Genomic DNA, 17,947 nt, shown 5'->3' on the forward strand with positions numbered 1-17,947 from the left:
TCTTAATTATGTTTGCAGTACAGTATTTGACCAGAATGACAGTTCTTTTCATCAGTTACAGCTCATTAAGCTGCCCGCTTCAAAAAAGATCCAAAGATGAAATAGTGCGGTAAGACCACGTTTATTTTTTATGAATTATTTTTAGGTCTGGGCAAGATAACGCATTATTGTCTCATTAATTGATTAACGCCAACAATTATTTTATCACGTTTTAAGCAGTTTTTTTTTCTTTTTAAGAAAGTCTGTTGCTCACTGGCTCTGAATACACATAGGCCTACAGACAAATCATGGGTCACAGGAGGGGATGCTCCCGATCAAATTATTTAGGCAAAGCATCAACATCCACAAACCACTGTCCACTGTTATTTTTAACAGAAAAGAATGCAACAATCTCACAATCATGACTTAATAAGTTGGAAATAGGAAGTTTCTGATCGCACCTGAAGACAACAGAAAAGCGCTCTTGCCCAGCACAGTGGAGTGAATCGTTTTGTTAACTTTGTGGTTTTTATTTAGAGTCATATGGGACGTGGTAACACCCGTCCCTCTCTCAATATATGGCTTTACAGATCTATCTCTTTTGCCGCTCAGAAACATTTGCACAATCATGCAGCATGTATCAGAAGATAATACAGGTAGTTTTGATGTACTCTGCTTGACTTAAATCTGGCTAAAACCAAATGATTATATTGGTCTAAATGAGTCTACTCCACCTAACTACTGTTATAAGCATGAGCCCCGTCAGACTGGTCGTGGCGGAGGTGTTGCAACAATATATAGTGATATTCTCAATGTTACCCAGAAAACAGGATACAGGTTTAACTCATTCGAAATACTTCTGCTTAATGTTACACTGTAAGATATGCAAAAGAAATCTATTGTGTCTCTTGCTCTGGCTACTGTGTATAGACCACCAGGGCCATATACAATATTCCTAAAAGAATTTGAAGATTTCCTCTCAGACCTTTTGGTTATAGTTGATAAAGCGCTAATCATCGAAGATTTTAATATTCATGTTGATAATACAAATGATGCATTAGACTTGGGTTTACAGACCTAATAAATTATTTTGGAGTCAAGCAAAATGTCACCGGGCCCACTCATCATTTTAATCATACACTAGATTTAATTATATCGCATGGAATCGATCTTACTGATATAGATATCGTACTTCAAAGTGATGATGTTACCGAGCATTTCCTTGTATCGTGCATGCTGTGTAACAACTGACATTAACTATATGCCTCAGCATTACCGTTTGGGCAGAACTATTGTTCCAGCCACCAAAGACAGATTCGCAAATAACCTGCCTGATTTATCTCAACTGCTATTTGTATATATAAATACACATGAACTAGACAAAATGACTAGCACTATTTTCTCTAATACATTAGAAGCTGTTGTCCCCATCAAGTTGAAAAAGGTTAGAGAAAAACGTACTGTGCCATGGTATAACAGTAATACTCACTCTCTCAAGAAAGAAACTCGTAGTCTTGAGCGCAAATGGAGAAAGACTAACTTGGAAGTTTTTAGAATTGTGTGGTAAAACAGTATGTCCAGCTATAGACAGGCCCTAAAAACTGCCCAGCCCAAGCATATCCACAAATTCATAGAAAATAACCAAAACAATCCAAGGTTTTTATTTAGCACAGTGGGTCTATTAACAAATAACTAGATACCACCTGATTCAAATATTCCATCAATGTTTAATAGTAATGACTTTATGAATTTCTTCACTGATAAAATAGCAAATGTAGATTCTACAGCATCTAATACTTCAGTTTCATCCATTGCACCCAAAGATAAACCGCAGTGCTTTACAACTATAGGACAGGAAGAGCTAAATAAACTTATCACTGTATCTAAACCAACAACATGTTTATTAGATCCTGTACCCACTAAATTACTGAAAGAGTTGTTACATGTAGCAGAAGAACTGCTTCTCAACATTATTAACTCGTCGTTGTCTTTAGGTCACATCCCAAAACCATTCAAGCTGGCGGTTATTAAGCTTCTTATTAAGAAACCACAACTAGATCCTACCTAGTAAACTGGAAAATTATAGGCCCATTTCAAATCTTCCATTTATGTCTAAAATTTTAGAAAAAGTTGTGTCTGCTCAATTGAGCTCATTCCTGCAAAAAATTATCTGTATGAAGAATTTCAGTCAGGTTTCAGGCCCCACCATAGCATAGAAACTGCAATTGTTAAATTACAAATGACTTGCTTCTTACGTCAGATCAAGGCTGCATCTCATTGCTAGCTTTACTTAATCTTAGTGCTGCTTCGACACCATAGAGCATGACATGCTCATAGATCGATTACAAAACTATACAGGTATTCAAGGGCAGGATCTAAGGTGGTTTAGATCCAATCTGTCCGATCACTACCCTTTTGTTTATGTAAATGGAGAGTCATCTCATTTATATGGAGTGCCACAAGGATCTGTCCTAGGTACTCTTCTATTGTCAATATACATGTTGTCCCTTGGTAATATTATTAGAAAATATGTGATTAGTTTCCACTGTTATGCTGATGATACTCAACTATATATCTCAACGAGACCAGATGAAACTTCTAAATTATCTAAGCTAACAGAGTGTTAAAAATGCAAAAGATTGGATGACAAATAATTTGTCCTGTTAAATTCGGATATATTCGGAGATATTACTTATTGGACCAAAAAAAAGTACACAGAATCTAGTAGACCACAGTTTTCATTCTTTTCATAAAATGAAGCGGCTAGAGTCCTTTCCAGGTCAAGAAAATACGATCATATTACTCCAATTTTACAGTGCACTGGCTACCTATTAAGTTACGTATCAGTTACAAATGATTATTACTTACCTATAAGGCCTTAAATGGTTTAGCTCCTGCTTACCTAACTAGCTTTATACCACGCTACAATCCACCACGCTCCCTAAGGTCACAAAACGCTGGACTTTTGGTAGTTCCTAGTATAGCAAAGTTCACTAAAGTATGTATAGCTTTTTCGCTTTTGGCTCCCAAACTCTGGAATAGCCTTACTAATAATGCCCGGGTTTCAGACAGGGTTTCCCGGGTTTTTTTGCCAAGCATTCGAATAATGCATCTCATAAATTGAGACCGCAGTTGTATCTGATCAAATGCGAATTCTTATTCTTTAGCTTGGATTAAACTAATTAATTTTACTTGGTTGGAACAGCAGCTAAGCTAATTATGTCTCTATTTGTTTCTTTGTTTTGCAACAGGATTTACATAGGATTTACACATGCTCCAGTCTGGATCCAGAACACTTGAGAAGAGATGCTGCTGACCCTCAGAGGACCTCAGATCATGCTAACCCTGAAACATCATACAGAACTAACAAATATTGCTACTTACTATGCAATCACGTTATAATTGCTGTCAATAGTGTTCATCATCTGGTTTCCTATGTCTTGTATTAATTTTTCATGAAAATTCCTGTCATATGTACATAAACTGACAGTCACCATTTATTAGGGGTGTAACGGTACGCAAAAATCTGGGTTCGGTACGTACCTCGGTTTTAAAGTACCGGTTCGGTTCATTTTCAGTACAGTAAGGGAAAGAAATGCAAACATTAAACTGCAGGTTGTTTATTACTATACACTTTTTTTTTAAATACTTTTTAATAAAATATATATATATATATAATAAAAATAGAATAAGAAATAAAATACTGCTGCAAAGTTCTCCACTAAATAAAATACTCTCAGACTCAAACAAATATTGTATTATAAAATATAATGAAAAATATAAATAAATAACTATGATTACAGTGCAGCATTACCAATCCCAGCATGCTGCTGCTGTAGGTGACATAGAGGGAGGCCGCCGACATACCAGGCTCTTGTCTTCATGACAACAATATCTATACTTCCTGTTGAGCATAAATATAAAGCCTACTGATAAAGGACACCGTCAACAGTATTGACAGCAAAATAGACCATGTTTGATAGGTGCAATATTTGAAAATCGATAATTATGAATTTATTTTTTAAATTACATTTATATCTGAATGTATGTCAACCTTTCAAACATCAAATTTTTTGTATTTATGTACAAAATGACATATAAACATATTTTCCTATTCTATTTTGCCTGGTAGTGCTTCCAACACGCTTGTGAAAAATAGGCGTCGGTTCTATTTCTAGCATGCACGCGTTTTCCGCGCTGCTCGAGCCGCGCCTGCGTCTCACGCAGGCAGTCTGCAAGCTCTAACCTGTTAATATGGGAGCCTAATTAAAAACGGACACACCACGCAGCTGAGACGCTTGTGTCACGCATCCAGTCGCTGGCCTTTAGAATCAGCTGCAGGGCGGGATTTGTGCTGAACGCGGAGACTTCCGCCACTTATTATGTTCGTTTGGAAACACGCACAAAATTCCCCGCACAAAATATTGCATTCCGTCATTCGGTACACACGTGCACCGTACCGAAAGCCCTGTACTGAAACGGTCTGGTACGAATTCAACATACCGTTACACCCCTACCATTTATAAGCTATTACTAAATATTGTAGAGACTAAATTTTATGTAAAGATGCTTTGCAATGATTTGTATTGTAAAAAGCGTTATACAAATAAACTTGAATTTAATTTAATTGAATTAGAACATCTGCACTCCAACGCAGTTATTCTATTCTCCCGTATCCCTCACACTTGCCCATCAAGTGTTGTCCCGTGCTGCACTCTGCTGTGATGGGGCCCATGATCGTAAGGTGCCTGTTATAATGTTCTGCTCGAGACTCTGGACTCTGAGCATAACTTGCTTTTCTATAAAAACATAAATGTCCTGGCGGTGACAAATAGCTTTTTTTATATTTATTTTAATTACATTAATGTTATAAGTTGAGATTTAGGCTACAATAAATATTTTAACTGCTACTAGGCTATTTAAAAGGAACACTGCTGTAAAAAGCACCTTTGAAGTGTTTGCAAACCAAATTATATTACAGGTTTGTTCATATAACAGTAGGCCTACTTTTAAATAAAAAAAAGTGCACAATACACTACTTTTGAATGCATTATTAATTTTGTGCATAACAATGCGATTGTGATTAATCACATACAATAATATGATTAATCATGATTTAAAAAAAATAGTTGCCAAGCACTTATTATTTTATAAGCATTTATTAGAATTAATTATCAATCGAGAGAGAGAGTGAAAGAGAGAGAGATGGCAGTTGTGTGTGTGTGTTATCAGCATCTGTGCTTCTCTCTCTACAAACAAAAAAGCAGTGTTTAGTTACTTCAAAGCCTTACTTACCACCTCCTTGCTCAGGAGTATAATGTAGCGATCCAGTATCTATGCTATTTTATTAATTTAAAGGTACAGGTTGTAGGAACTGCCACTAGAGGGCACTACCAAAACAATAACAATCGCGTGGTTTGATGTAGCTAAGAAGGAGCGTGGAATGATGGGATTTGTTGTCTTCTACCCAACCGCTGACGGCCATCAATCAGACGGAAAGATAAATCATGGATTTAACACGAGTTCAACGATTTGTGCAAACAGATTACATATAAAGTCAATGCAAAGACGCGATCAGACTATGGATCAGACACGTCCTCACGCGGGTCTAGAGACACGATGACCCCCCGCGTTTGGCCTGTATGACCCCTAATACTAATCTTGTTGACCGTTATAATAGCATACGTTTTCTGTAAAGATATTAATCAAAACAACTCACCTGTCAAATAAAACACAAGCGAGATCGGCATCTCTTTCTAGTTGAACTTTGTCGCAAAGCTACTTCCACATTTGTCCACGATGCTGTTGTCATGTGATTTCTACGTCAGTAAAGGCGGTGACAAAGGGAAACTAATGTCATTGACAGGCGACTGCACTGCCCCGTGTCACTGTTTAAAAAATTTTCTACATTTTTTCATGACTTCCAAGTAGTTAAAAAACATTAGAGATATTGTTAGTAATCAGCGGGACAAAATATATAACACTAGCCTAGTGGTTTTTGGATATTTTACTGCAAATATCTTACAAATTGTACCTTTAAGTCGTGTGGCTGCATTGGCAAGTTTCTGTGAGTGAAGGGCCAATTGTGATCTTCGACCTCTCTCTTTTTCTCTCTGTGTGTGTTTGTGTGCATCAATTAAAGCAGCACATTAAATATAGAAGGGTGATTTCACTGACTTCACTGATAGCAGCATGTTCTAGCTACAACCAAAATAAATAGTCCATTTTAATTTTATGAAACGTCCACATTTAACTGAGGATCATAATCTATTAATTTGGAAATTAGACAAATATAACCCCATACAGGATACATAAATGCTAATCATGCAATACACTGTTTGTGGAGAGAAACACAATGGCCCTTTTATGTCAAAAATGTTATTCCTTACCTCCAACAAAAAATAAACTGACAACATTCCTTAAAAATGGTAGTAGCAAAAGTACTGCCACTGTTGCTAACTGTGAAATCCTTAAATCGGCACCAGAAGAAGGACACGCTTAAGCGCAGACACAAAGCTTATGTAATTCACCAACACTCTCTCTTCAGAACGCAGGAAGCCCCGCAGGTCAATCTGGCTGCTAAGTCGACCACGCATATCGATAACAGCCATCTGATTTAACTATCCACACTAAAGGAAGTCAAAACAACTGAATGCTCTGCGCTACTTCAAAGGTATTCAATCATAACAGAGCCATTGTTCCGCCTTGTTGTGAACATTTCTGAACAACCAGGTTTAGCCTGTAGCTACCACATTTTTGGTTCACTGGAGATTTGAGAAATATTTTTGTGGGGGTTAAGAGTGACCCTAAAGCAACCATAGACACTAAAACAAGACTATTTTAATTTGTCAGATTTGGTAAGATCTGGTGTCTCTGTACAGAGAAGATCTAAACTGAATGCATCATCTTGCATGGGTGTCATTTTTTTCATATTGTACATTCCTGTCTTCTTACTACCATTTATAACTACAGTATTTGTATAGTTAACTACTGTTCTGTAACATTATATTTATGTGAAATTCTCTATATTTAGAATGCAGGGTAATGACGTCACATAATTACAATCTTAATACGCACCGGGAGTTCTGATGGTTCAGGAAGGAAGTCAGCATCTTCTCCGAAGATAAAGTCAGGGGGCAGTTCTGGGTCTTTGGCATTGAAAATAATATCCCCTGTAAGAAGAAAGGGTTAATCACGATGACCATTATTTAATAAATGGCATACTTCATTGTTTTTCTCCTTGGTTAATATGTCATTGTTTTGATCATGATAATATTGTATGGTCACGTGACCTTTGATCACTTAGAGGTAGGCCTATAAAGATTGGTACATTAGTGTTGTTCTTCGCCTGATGAAGAGCATGCGTGCTCGAAACGTCACTATATCCGCTATGAGACAGTTTTTTAATAAAAAAATATTTTGATATTTTTGGAGCTTTGGTGTTGCCGACTTTACATTAAAATCTTTTCCCACTTGTTCCTTCTTCATTCACCCAGTTGAGATTGATGTGCGTGCTTTTGCTCGGTTTTTAGCACTGTAGAGTTCCACCATGTTACTTTAGATGCCTATATGACATTCACACACTGTACTTTCCATGTAAGCTCTTTATGTAAAAATAATGGTAGCATGGTTGTTTATCAAAGCATGATCTTATTAGACTGAACAACTAATGCCAGTATCAAAGACTATTTTGTTTCCATGGCATAATGGCTCTTTTAGCAACTCCAACTTTCAAAGGGCAATATAATACTAATGGACATTAGCAAGCCACTGAAAAAGCTTCGATATAAATATTGTTGGACATGTGATACCATTTTTATGGACTTTATCTGTGTGCTACAGGTATAAAGGTACAAATTCTATAATTCAAAAAACATTTGTCATGTTCAATTAATCCCTTAGAAAGCCACAAACAAGCTTTCAAAGTAGGATTTGGTACCTTTCTGGGAACAAAGATGGGTACAACAACAACCCTCACTAGACTGGGTAGTGCTATTAATTTCTTTATCATTATTAAAGATTACCAAAACAGTGACAAGGATTTTTAACACTGTAAATGACTAAACATATGTTTCTCTCATTCAAGATACACACAAAAAGTTCTTGCAAGTGTTATTATGAATATCTCAGATTTAAACAAATTGTTTTGGAAAAGTTTTGTGGAAAAACAAAATTGGTTATTAAAGCCATTGTTAATTAAGTTTCACAGTAAGCTGCAGAAGATCTGGTGAAGCAAAAAGACATATTTACTTCTGGGACTTTTTTGTGCTTCTCGGAGCTTCAGTAGGCATTCACTTCTGAAGTATTGTATAAGTTAACAACTCAAGATTAGTGTTTCAAGGGACATTGTTTCAAGCATTGTTTTTGTAGCTTGCTTGGCTCCCATCAGTGTTCCTATCCATCCATGAAATGACTGTTTTCTATTATCCTCTAGCATTATCAGCACATGAGTTTCTTGTTTAACACTGTAAAGCTGCTTTAACACAATCTGTATTGTACAAAAGGCTATATAAATAAAGGTAACTTCACTTGACATGCTTTTAGACCATTTCTATTTATACAGCCATTGTGTTTCTCTTATTTTTTCATACTTCTGCTCCTCAGGCTTTTCCATGGATAAAAAAAACAGAGCAAAAAAAAAAAAAAAACACACAAGAGAGTAATTTTCCACAGATGGAGCACAAGAGAAAAGCGCCTGGATGATGTTTGTCGTACATCTGTCAGATCTGATGGCATCTTGGAAAAGCTGCCAAATACCTAAAAAGAGATAGCGATGGACTTGGCATAGAAGCGTAAATGTTGGGCAATAATGCAGCACTACCCAAATTTACACCCTGAGAGTAGTCAAAATGGGTACTACTAAAAAAATACAATACCAGCTGTCACAAACTCTTGTGAGAAGCAGAAAATCGAAGGATGTTGTTCAGTGACTAGAGTGCTCTCTTTGCATGCAAACAACAGTCAGCACTCCAGTTTTAGTTTAACAAGTAAACAATCTACATTTTTTCCTGGAAGAACAGCAACAAAATGAACCACCTAGCAATGAGAGCAAGCAACAGTTAAGAAATTGTACACACAACACAACACCACAGCAGGCAGACTGCAACGTTTATAAAAACAGATCCATCAAAAAGATATGATGCAGAATTTCTGGAAGAGTCTCTAATAAATTGCATAGGTCTGGAGCAAGGTCCCTAGGCAAGTCATCGGCAAAACAAAGGCGATTAGTTATGAAAAGGTCTTGAGTCACTTTTCAGCTGTCAGCCACTGGCAGTTGTACAATTAGACCCAGGAAGCAACTCTGCTATCTTTCTTGATTATTTAGATGCAGAAAAAGTTTAATGTGTTTCTAACATAATAGATATTATGAATAATGGGTGTGTGAATGCATCTGATTTCCAAGAAAATCATTCAAACCCATTTCTTTCTGAACAATACCTAAAAAAAAAAACTATTACCGGTATTTTAATTCATGGGAAGAACTGTCAATAAAATGTTTAATGGACTAATCCCTGAACAGTGGAGCACATTATTACTTAACGTGAGAGGAGCATGTTATTACTTAACGTGAGAATACGGATGTAAATCAAATACTGATTACTATGATTTATTGTGACGCAGTGTTAAGAATGTGCACATCGTTCAGCGATGCCTCCATTATAGTAGTAAATTGGATTTTCCGTTTCAATTTGCACTTGAACTCTGACCTTCAGTAAAGGCCACTAATGCAAAAATGTAACATTATTACGCTCTGATAATGCACAACTAAAAGCACTGCCTCCGGCATGCACCAATGCACCCAAAATGACCAATAACCAAACTTTGTCATAAACTAATCCATAGTTTTATTATAATTCTTCTGAACATATACAAATGACAACCCAATATTACAAATATGTCAATAGCCATGCATCTCCAAAAGGAAGAAAGCCTCACTGAGTAACCTTGATTTCTCACTGCCAGACTGCATGACAATTCCAGCTCCTAGAAATTTTGTTCATATGTGGCATCCGTGAAAAACTGCTTGAGTGTTTGAGTGTCTCATGACTCATGAGCTATAACAGGAACTCTCAATTAAGATCACTGCCGAGTTATAATTACTATGCAACCTCATTAAACATCATTGAGCTGAGGTACTTGAAAGCATTTCAGACAAAACCTCTAAAAGCCCTTCTCAGAAGCTTGTTTCCAAATCGAAAGAATTGTGCTCATTGCACCACCATTACGGATTCTTGAAGAATCCGTGTAATACGCTTTTATTGGTCTAACATTTGCAAAAAGTCCATAGGGTAATGGGCTGCATTGCACGACTTCTTAAAGAATGTAGCTCTGTTGGTTTAGAGGAAATGGAGGACCAAAACTTGCCTGCAGGTTTTTGTGTGAAACATTTCCCTCAAATGTTAATGTTTATTTTATTATTTTAATATTTTATTTATTTATATTTATGGTTTTAGTTTCAGTTGATAACCTCAGGGCGTATGGATTAATTTCACACTACCTATGTCATTTTGGGGGCTTTTGGTCCCTGCTGAGTTTAATAATATGGACAAAATGGTTGAAAAATCCTTCAAAATATCCTCTATGTCCCACAAAAGTGTTACGAGTTTGGAATGATATGCAGGTGAGCAAATTGTAATTTTGGGTGGACTATTTCTTTAAGTATGAAGTGATGTTTGCCTTAGCAAGAATGAGTAATAAGACGTTAAATTACCAAAAATTATTATCATGAACTAACTGGACTGGCTTAAAAATAAACTGCTTAAATACAAAATATCACTGGCATTTAATGAGTTTGCCACCTTAGCTTTAGTAATCACTAGCACAATAGCACTGATGCCAAATCCCAGATCTGAATTTGATGATAACATGTCAGAAAATGAAAACAAACAAATGCTACCATGATGTTTTGCCTCCGACAGTATTTTACAAATCATTTCAATACTGTCTACAGTTTTATTCTACAGCTTTACTGTATTAAACAACAACAAGATGATTTATATTTTACACTGCAGTATGTAACTGTAATAAATCAATAATGCATCACTACCAGAGATGGGGACTCGAGTTTGAGAATCGGACTCGAGTGCGACTTAAGTCGCACAAACAGTGACTTCAGACTCGACTTGAGACTCGTCCTCGAAAGACTTCAGACTCGACTCGGACTCGAGCTCCGGGACTCGTGAACAATGTTAATTTTTAGTAAACGTCAGATGAGCTCGCTGTTAGAGGTGTGACGTTCGCGAACGAACCGATTCTTTTGAACGGCTCATAAACATGAACGATGGGAGCCGAGTCACGGCTGGAGGGGAGCCGTTCTTTCTGTCGCTCTTTTTTCCTATGCGTGTTTCAGAGCGCGTGTTTCATACAGATGCACACAAATGAGCTCCTCCGCGAGACAGAACAGTTATAGGGGGAGGGGCGCACCCAGCGCAGGCCAACCCTTTATAGCGTGATGATATTAGTTATTAGTTGTGCGCGCATCCTTCACGTGAGTACTCCAGTGGAAAAAAACCTGCATGCCTCTGTCATTGGGTAGGAGCGGAGCCATGACGTTTTGCACAGATATTCATTGCAGCCCACTTTGTTATTGTTCATTGACTTGAAGGGGCTGATGTCCTATTTGCAAAGTTTACAGTAGTAATAGTATGTAGACATTTCCATTTTATTTATTCTAATTTTATCTACTTTAAATATTTTTGGTTCTCTATCAAAATGTTCTTGTGTGATAACAATGTTCTTGTGTGGAAGTGTTTGTAGTAAAAGCTGTTTTGCACAGAAATTCATTGCAGCCGGCTTTGTTTTTGATATTTATTTGTGAATAGGTATTGTATGAATAACATAAGTCAGCGTAGCTTTGTTCATTCTTAAGCCAGACAAGAGGTGTGCAGCTATACAGCCAGGACAGACAGAAGGCCATTACTGAATCCATAAATGCAAAATACAGATATTAACTTAAAAGTAAAGCATTCTTGGTGTTTTTGTCATGTTGCAATAGCCTGTTTACACTGATTATATACCAAAATCAAAGTTGATATTGTATGCTAATAGATAGAGTTGTCATAATAACATATTACATGCTTTGAATTCCTTATATATAGCTATGCAGTGTTCTAAGCAGCTTGGATGGGTCGCTGTACGTGATGCAACATTTATTATAACCAGAGACTTAATATAATAAAGAGACTTGAGACTTGACTTGGACTCTAGCTCAGAGACTTGAGACTTGACTTGGACTCTAGCTCAGAGACTTGAGACTTGACTTGGACTCTAGCTCAGAGACTTGAGACTTGACTTGGACTCTAGCTCAGAGACTTGTGAGCATCTCTGATCACTACACATTAAATCAGCACTATTTCCGCATATCCGACAATAACTTTGTAAGCTGCAGGAACATGTCACTAGCAAACCACCATCATCAAACATCAACATCTTACATATATTCATGAGTGATCTCTGATCTGTTCATACTCACAGAACAAGTACTTACATTTGAGAGTCTCTCCAGCGTATGGAATGTGAAGTTTAAATCGGTCACAGCATGGACCAGGCATTAGTGATGTGCAGCTAAAATGAAAAGGGGGGAAAAAACGTTCATTGACACTTCAATAGCTAAAAATGAACAATAAATAAATAAACAAAATAATTTAGCAAGGATGCATTCAATTGATTAAAAGTAACAGTAAAGACATTTTTAATGTTACAAAATATAAATTCTCCAAGCTTTCTTATTCATCAAAGAATCCTGAAATATATATAATGGTTTCCACAAAAACCAGAAAAAGCTGAAAAACTGTTTTCAACATTAATAATAAGAACAATTATTAATAAATGGGTACCAATAATAATGAATAATATCACCAAATATTAGAATAATTAAGGATTATTTCTTACTGAAAACTGAAGTAATGCCTGCTGAACATTCATCTTACATTTTTAAATATATATAAAAAGAAAACAGTTCTTATGAATTGCAATAATATTTCATAAATAGTATACTTAATAACGGAATATATTTGAATAATTAAAACATCATAAAAAGGATTTGCAAACATCTTAAAGGCCCTGAACTGTAAAGCTCAGCAAAGGATGGAAAATTACAATCATAAACAACATGACCCGTCCTGTAGATGTTTTTAACATAAAGCTTTGAGCACCTAGCTAGACGGTGGCGACAGAAACAGCAATCCACCTGTCACTCAAGTGGCCGTGCCCATAATTATGCAGAACTTTTAAGGCTTAATATAATTTAACAAGGAATTTTCAAACTCTGCTGCATTGTTCTTCACTGAAACCGGGCTGAATGAAGCCTAGTTGACATATGTTTACATCTGTGACAATGAGCGCTTAACAGGATCAACTAAATTCTGGATTTCCAAAAGTATGTGAGATATTTAAAGAGTTTTACACACAGGTCTATTATTGTTGGAGACATTTCCACACCACTAAACATGACTGGTGACTGGTTGATTTACCTGTCAGCCATATGGCCTCTTGGGTGAACCTTGGCCATTCAAAATGGCTAAGGTTCCCAGACCTTCTGCTGACAGTCTGAAAGTCTGGCTGCGCGAGGCTAAGTGCAGCCATTTCGGACAACATGCTTCGTCTGCCGGGCTTCCAGCTGCTCAAAGCCGATCCCATCATGGAGTTAATGGGGAAAACGAGAGGTAGAGGATTGTGTTTCTTCATCAATGTAAATCGGTGTTCAGATGTAATAATGCTAAGAAAGGCATGCTGTCAGCTTAGAGGCACTCTTCATAAACTGTAAATCTTTCTACTCGCCATGGGAGTTTTCCTCTTTCATTCTCGCAAATGTGTATATTCCTCCAGACGCATGTGTGAGCACAGTACTGCAAAAGCTGGCTGAACAAATAACTGAAATGGAGCAAAGGTATCCAGACTCTACTTTAATAATTGTTGGAGATGTTAACAAAGCATTCCCATGAACTTCCAAAATACAGACAGCACATTACATGTCCCACCAGAGACTGTAATATACAGGACCACTGTTACACCAAAATAAAGGATGTATATCATGTCTAGTAAATATCATACCAACCTACATGCAGGAACTGAAATCAGCTGAACCTGTAGGACGGTTAAAAGATGGACTAATGAAACAGAGTGGGATTTACAAGCCTGCTTTGACTGCACTGAATGGAGTGTTTTTGAAGTTTCAGCCACCAATCTGGATGATATCACAGATACTGTTACTTCATATGTCAGTTTCTGTGAAGATATGTGCATTCCTGCCGGGTCATTCATATCTTTCACTAATGAAATATCATGGTTTACTGGGAAACTCAAACAGTTTCGTCGTGCCAAAGGGGATGATTACTGAAGTGGTGATAAAATATTGTACAACCAGGCCAGAAACAGACTAATGAAGGGGTTCTTGTTTGTAGAATTCAGTTCGGCCTTCAATACAATCACGCCTACCGTCTTTCAGAAAAACTGACCCAGCTCTCCATGCCCACCCCAATCTGTCAGTGGACAGACAGCAGCTAATAAGGCTGGGTAAACTCACATCCAGGACTCTCACAATCAGAACGGGTGCCCCTCAGGGATCTCTCAGGTCCTGAAGTAGGACCCTCAGATAGACTCCGCTGCTTAAAAGGCACAGCAGAGGTTGAACTTCCTTCGCCTACTGAGGAAATTCACCCTGAACCTGAACCCAAATCTGACATCAAGAGATTTGCAACAGACAGTCAAGACTGTTGTGAAGATTGCTGGTACTCCCCTGCCCAACCTCCAAGAACTTTACACCTCCAGGGTGAAGAAAGCTCTTAGCCCAACCTCTCTATCAACTATTGCTCTCTGTCTCACTATATTCAGCCTGAGCAATTAATACATTCATATCTATACATTGTCAGTTATAACCAACACATTTATACATAGCATCTGAAAATGGTACGTTGGTAAACTACATAAACTGTACACTTGTAACAAATTTTATTAACTCAACAAATTAACTTGTAAAAAACAAATAATTGATCTATATTTGTACTTCTGTAATTCCTATGTATGTCTGCACTATGTCTGTTCTTTATTCTGCACTGGACGCTCCTGTCCCCAAGACAAATTCATTGTGTGTAAAAATACTTGGCAGTAAAGCTGGCTTTATGACTTCTATATGTTTAAGGAAGTAGCGACCGACAGTATCCTCATTGATCAATTTTGAAAAGTCCCCTCTGCTTTCTAAAATTCTGATGAATCAATTCTGATTAATTAATAAATAAAAGATATTAGTCATATTTGTAACTTGGAAAACTTACAAATGCATTGTTCTCCAAAAGTTCTCTGTTTTTGTTCAGTTTACAGAACACTCACCCACTCTTGAGGTCAGTGATCCGGAGACAGCTGGATGAGTCTAAACCGACCCGTCCATTGCACACCACAGAGCAGAGTAAAGGGCGCAGCTCAGGAGAAATACGGCTCAATGCCACCTCTGGAGAGAGACTGTTCATCTTCCAAACTCTGTCACTGTCAATGTAACAAGAGACCATGAATATACAGAAATGTAGATGTTCATTCCTCATCAGTAGTACTCCAGGCACCACCACAGTCTAATCTTCCCTGCAACCATTTCATTATTAAACATAAAATAATTTTACACTTCTCATAATAACATATATCTCGAATGTGTTTTGCACCATTGATTTATAAAAAAAGCATCTTTTAGTTGAACTTAAATCGAAAATGTATTACTGTATCATACTGTTGTAGGGATGAAACTAATAACAAATGATGATCAAATAAAAGTATTATACATAGCATAAAGATATAATATACATATATTATTCCTTTACTTCCTAAAAACACCAGTTTGAATGTAATGTAAACTGAGACACTTCATTTTGAACTCTCAAAGTGTAACAGATAATTTTTAAATATACCAAAATTTCCTCCAGGGGCAGGGGGCATGTCCCCAGACCCATATAGAGTGCAACAGATGGGTTACGAAAGTAATTTTCTCCATAGGGAATTAGATTTTGTACTTTTTTTCAATATTATTATCATGCCAGAAAATATTCCTGTTGAAAAACTACATCATCCATGATTCTGCAAAAAAAAAAAACAACAACAAAAAACTTTCATTTATTAAAAAAAAAATAAAAAAAAAAAAAAAAAACATCTGCAAGAAAAAAACTGTGAATGACATAAGTCAATCTCTCAAGGCTCTCAAACTGCTTAACATTTCTATAGATATGTATATTTTGCAATAAACATGAAATATACACATGATGAACATCAGTAGATTTATATTCATCCATCGTTTTTATTTTATTCATGTTTGTGATGTGATTCACCGACACTGGTGCTTTGGTTCATGATTTAGAATTTGTATCAACTGTTTTTTTTTTTTTTTTTTTAATAAGGACTTGACTTAACTAATGCATTTTTAATAGTTCCGGAACCAAGGCCACTGAAAAAGTGACAGGTGCTTTTTCATTCTAAAGAATCCAAGATCCACCATCTATACAGTCTCACTTAGTCACCTATAATCATCATCATGACTGCAATGACTGCTGAAATTATGAAATCAGTTTGAATTGGAACAGGAAACTTAATAGGAGAACAAAGACAATCAAGTGCAAATGCAAATGCAGTTGTGGTTGCCCCTGAAAAGTATATGGACACACATTGTACGTCACTGGATTTGTTAACCAGATATCAAAGAGACATCAGATATCAAAATATATAAACAAATGATGACAGAGATTTTCTCAGAACAAATATGTCTGAGCTATGTTTGCAGGAATAAATTAGTCCCACTGTCTCTGGTAATGGATATACTAAGTTAATTCCACTCAACACGAATGTCCTAACCTCAACCTCAAGTTCCACTAAGTGTCTACAAAAACATTTATTTTCATTTTGAACAGTATTCTTATTATATTAATATCTCTATCTATATTATACTTCTATAATTTAAACCTAAATTCAAATCTTGTTTGGAAAACGTTTAGAGAAGTGTAACTTGATGTTATCACTAATTAAGAGGAGAAATAAAAACAGAAAAGGCTGCAATGTCCTTGAATAAACTGATTAGTGGGATTTGCACAATATAAAATAAATAAAACTTGTTTATACAAGAAAAGTAACTAAAATTCGCGAGTTCAGCTGCGTATAACAAAGCTCATAGAAAACATTATAAACACTGATATTTAACAATACTGTCAAGAAACTGCACTAACAAACAAAACAACAACACTACCGCCGCTTAGATTAACCATGTGCAAGAATGAATCGAATTATTTTGGGGGGGTTTTGTGTGTGCAATTTAAACATTATTTCGTTTGTGGATCAGCTTGTTTTGGAGCTGCAGATCTATGCTAACAGACCAGCTAGCATGCTATCCGGTATTATGAACGAGTCTTGGTCTTATGACGTTTCTTTCTTTATCAAAAGCAGTCATTTCGCTGAAATTATTTTTTGTAAGTAACAAACGCCTTTTCGGTACCTTTTATATGAGATATAGCACAAATATCGAGCATGAACTTATTTTCCACTTCCGCTGTTGTTATTGAGAGACTTGTTTATGGATGTTTAGAAATGTGCCTGATAGTTCTACCACGGTATAATGAAATTACTACTTGAATAATGCGTTCGTGTGGTCAGTAGTGTATTATAATATACATAGTTGAATTATCTATGTGACATTTATTTTTCGGCAAGTTATGAAAGTATAAATAATGTATTTAAAGACAGGAGAAAATAGGGACAGCTCGAATGCCTCGTCACGTGAGCTTCTGTTTTGTAAAATAAACGTGAAAGCAGCGCTGCTTTGTCAATTTAGATGTGGCATTACTCAGTGGACGAATAGGCAAAGTGTAATATACAGTTTAATGTGATACTGTATGAATTCTTGTGAATAAGGTGATTAATCAAGTCTGTCGTGCAAATAATTAGTAGACTTTGATCATAACTGTCCAGCTAAACCAGGCGAGATAAAGGGTTTTGCAAAAAT

General features: G+C 36.4%; 1 protein-coding gene across 1 annotated transcript in view; it reads right to left on the bottom strand.

The window, feature by feature from the left end:
• The window catches only part of LOC113060452 (BRISC and BRCA1-A complex member 2-like), a 92,611-nt gene extending 75,083 nt beyond the window's left edge, over positions 1-17,528 (bottom strand). Inside the window, exons 1-4 of the mRNA XM_026229380.1 lie at positions 17,441-17,528; positions 15,307-15,459; positions 12,467-12,543; positions 7,057-7,151 (exon numbers count right to left, since the gene is read on the bottom strand). Of these exons, the coding sequence (XP_026085165.1) occupies positions 7,057-7,151; positions 12,467-12,543; positions 15,307-15,443 (309 nt within the window). The 5' untranslated portion in view covers positions 15,444-15,459; positions 17,441-17,528. The remainder of the gene's footprint in view (positions 1-7,056; positions 7,152-12,466; positions 12,544-15,306; positions 15,460-17,440) is intronic.
• Between the last annotated feature and the right edge of the window lie 419 nt (positions 17,529-17,947).

Source organism: Carassius auratus, chromosome 42 (genome assembly GCF_003368295.1).
Source record: "Carassius auratus strain Wakin chromosome 42, ASM336829v1, whole genome shotgun sequence".
In the NCBI taxonomy this organism is placed as follows: Eukaryota; Metazoa; Chordata; class Actinopteri; order Cypriniformes; family Cyprinidae; genus Carassius; species Carassius auratus.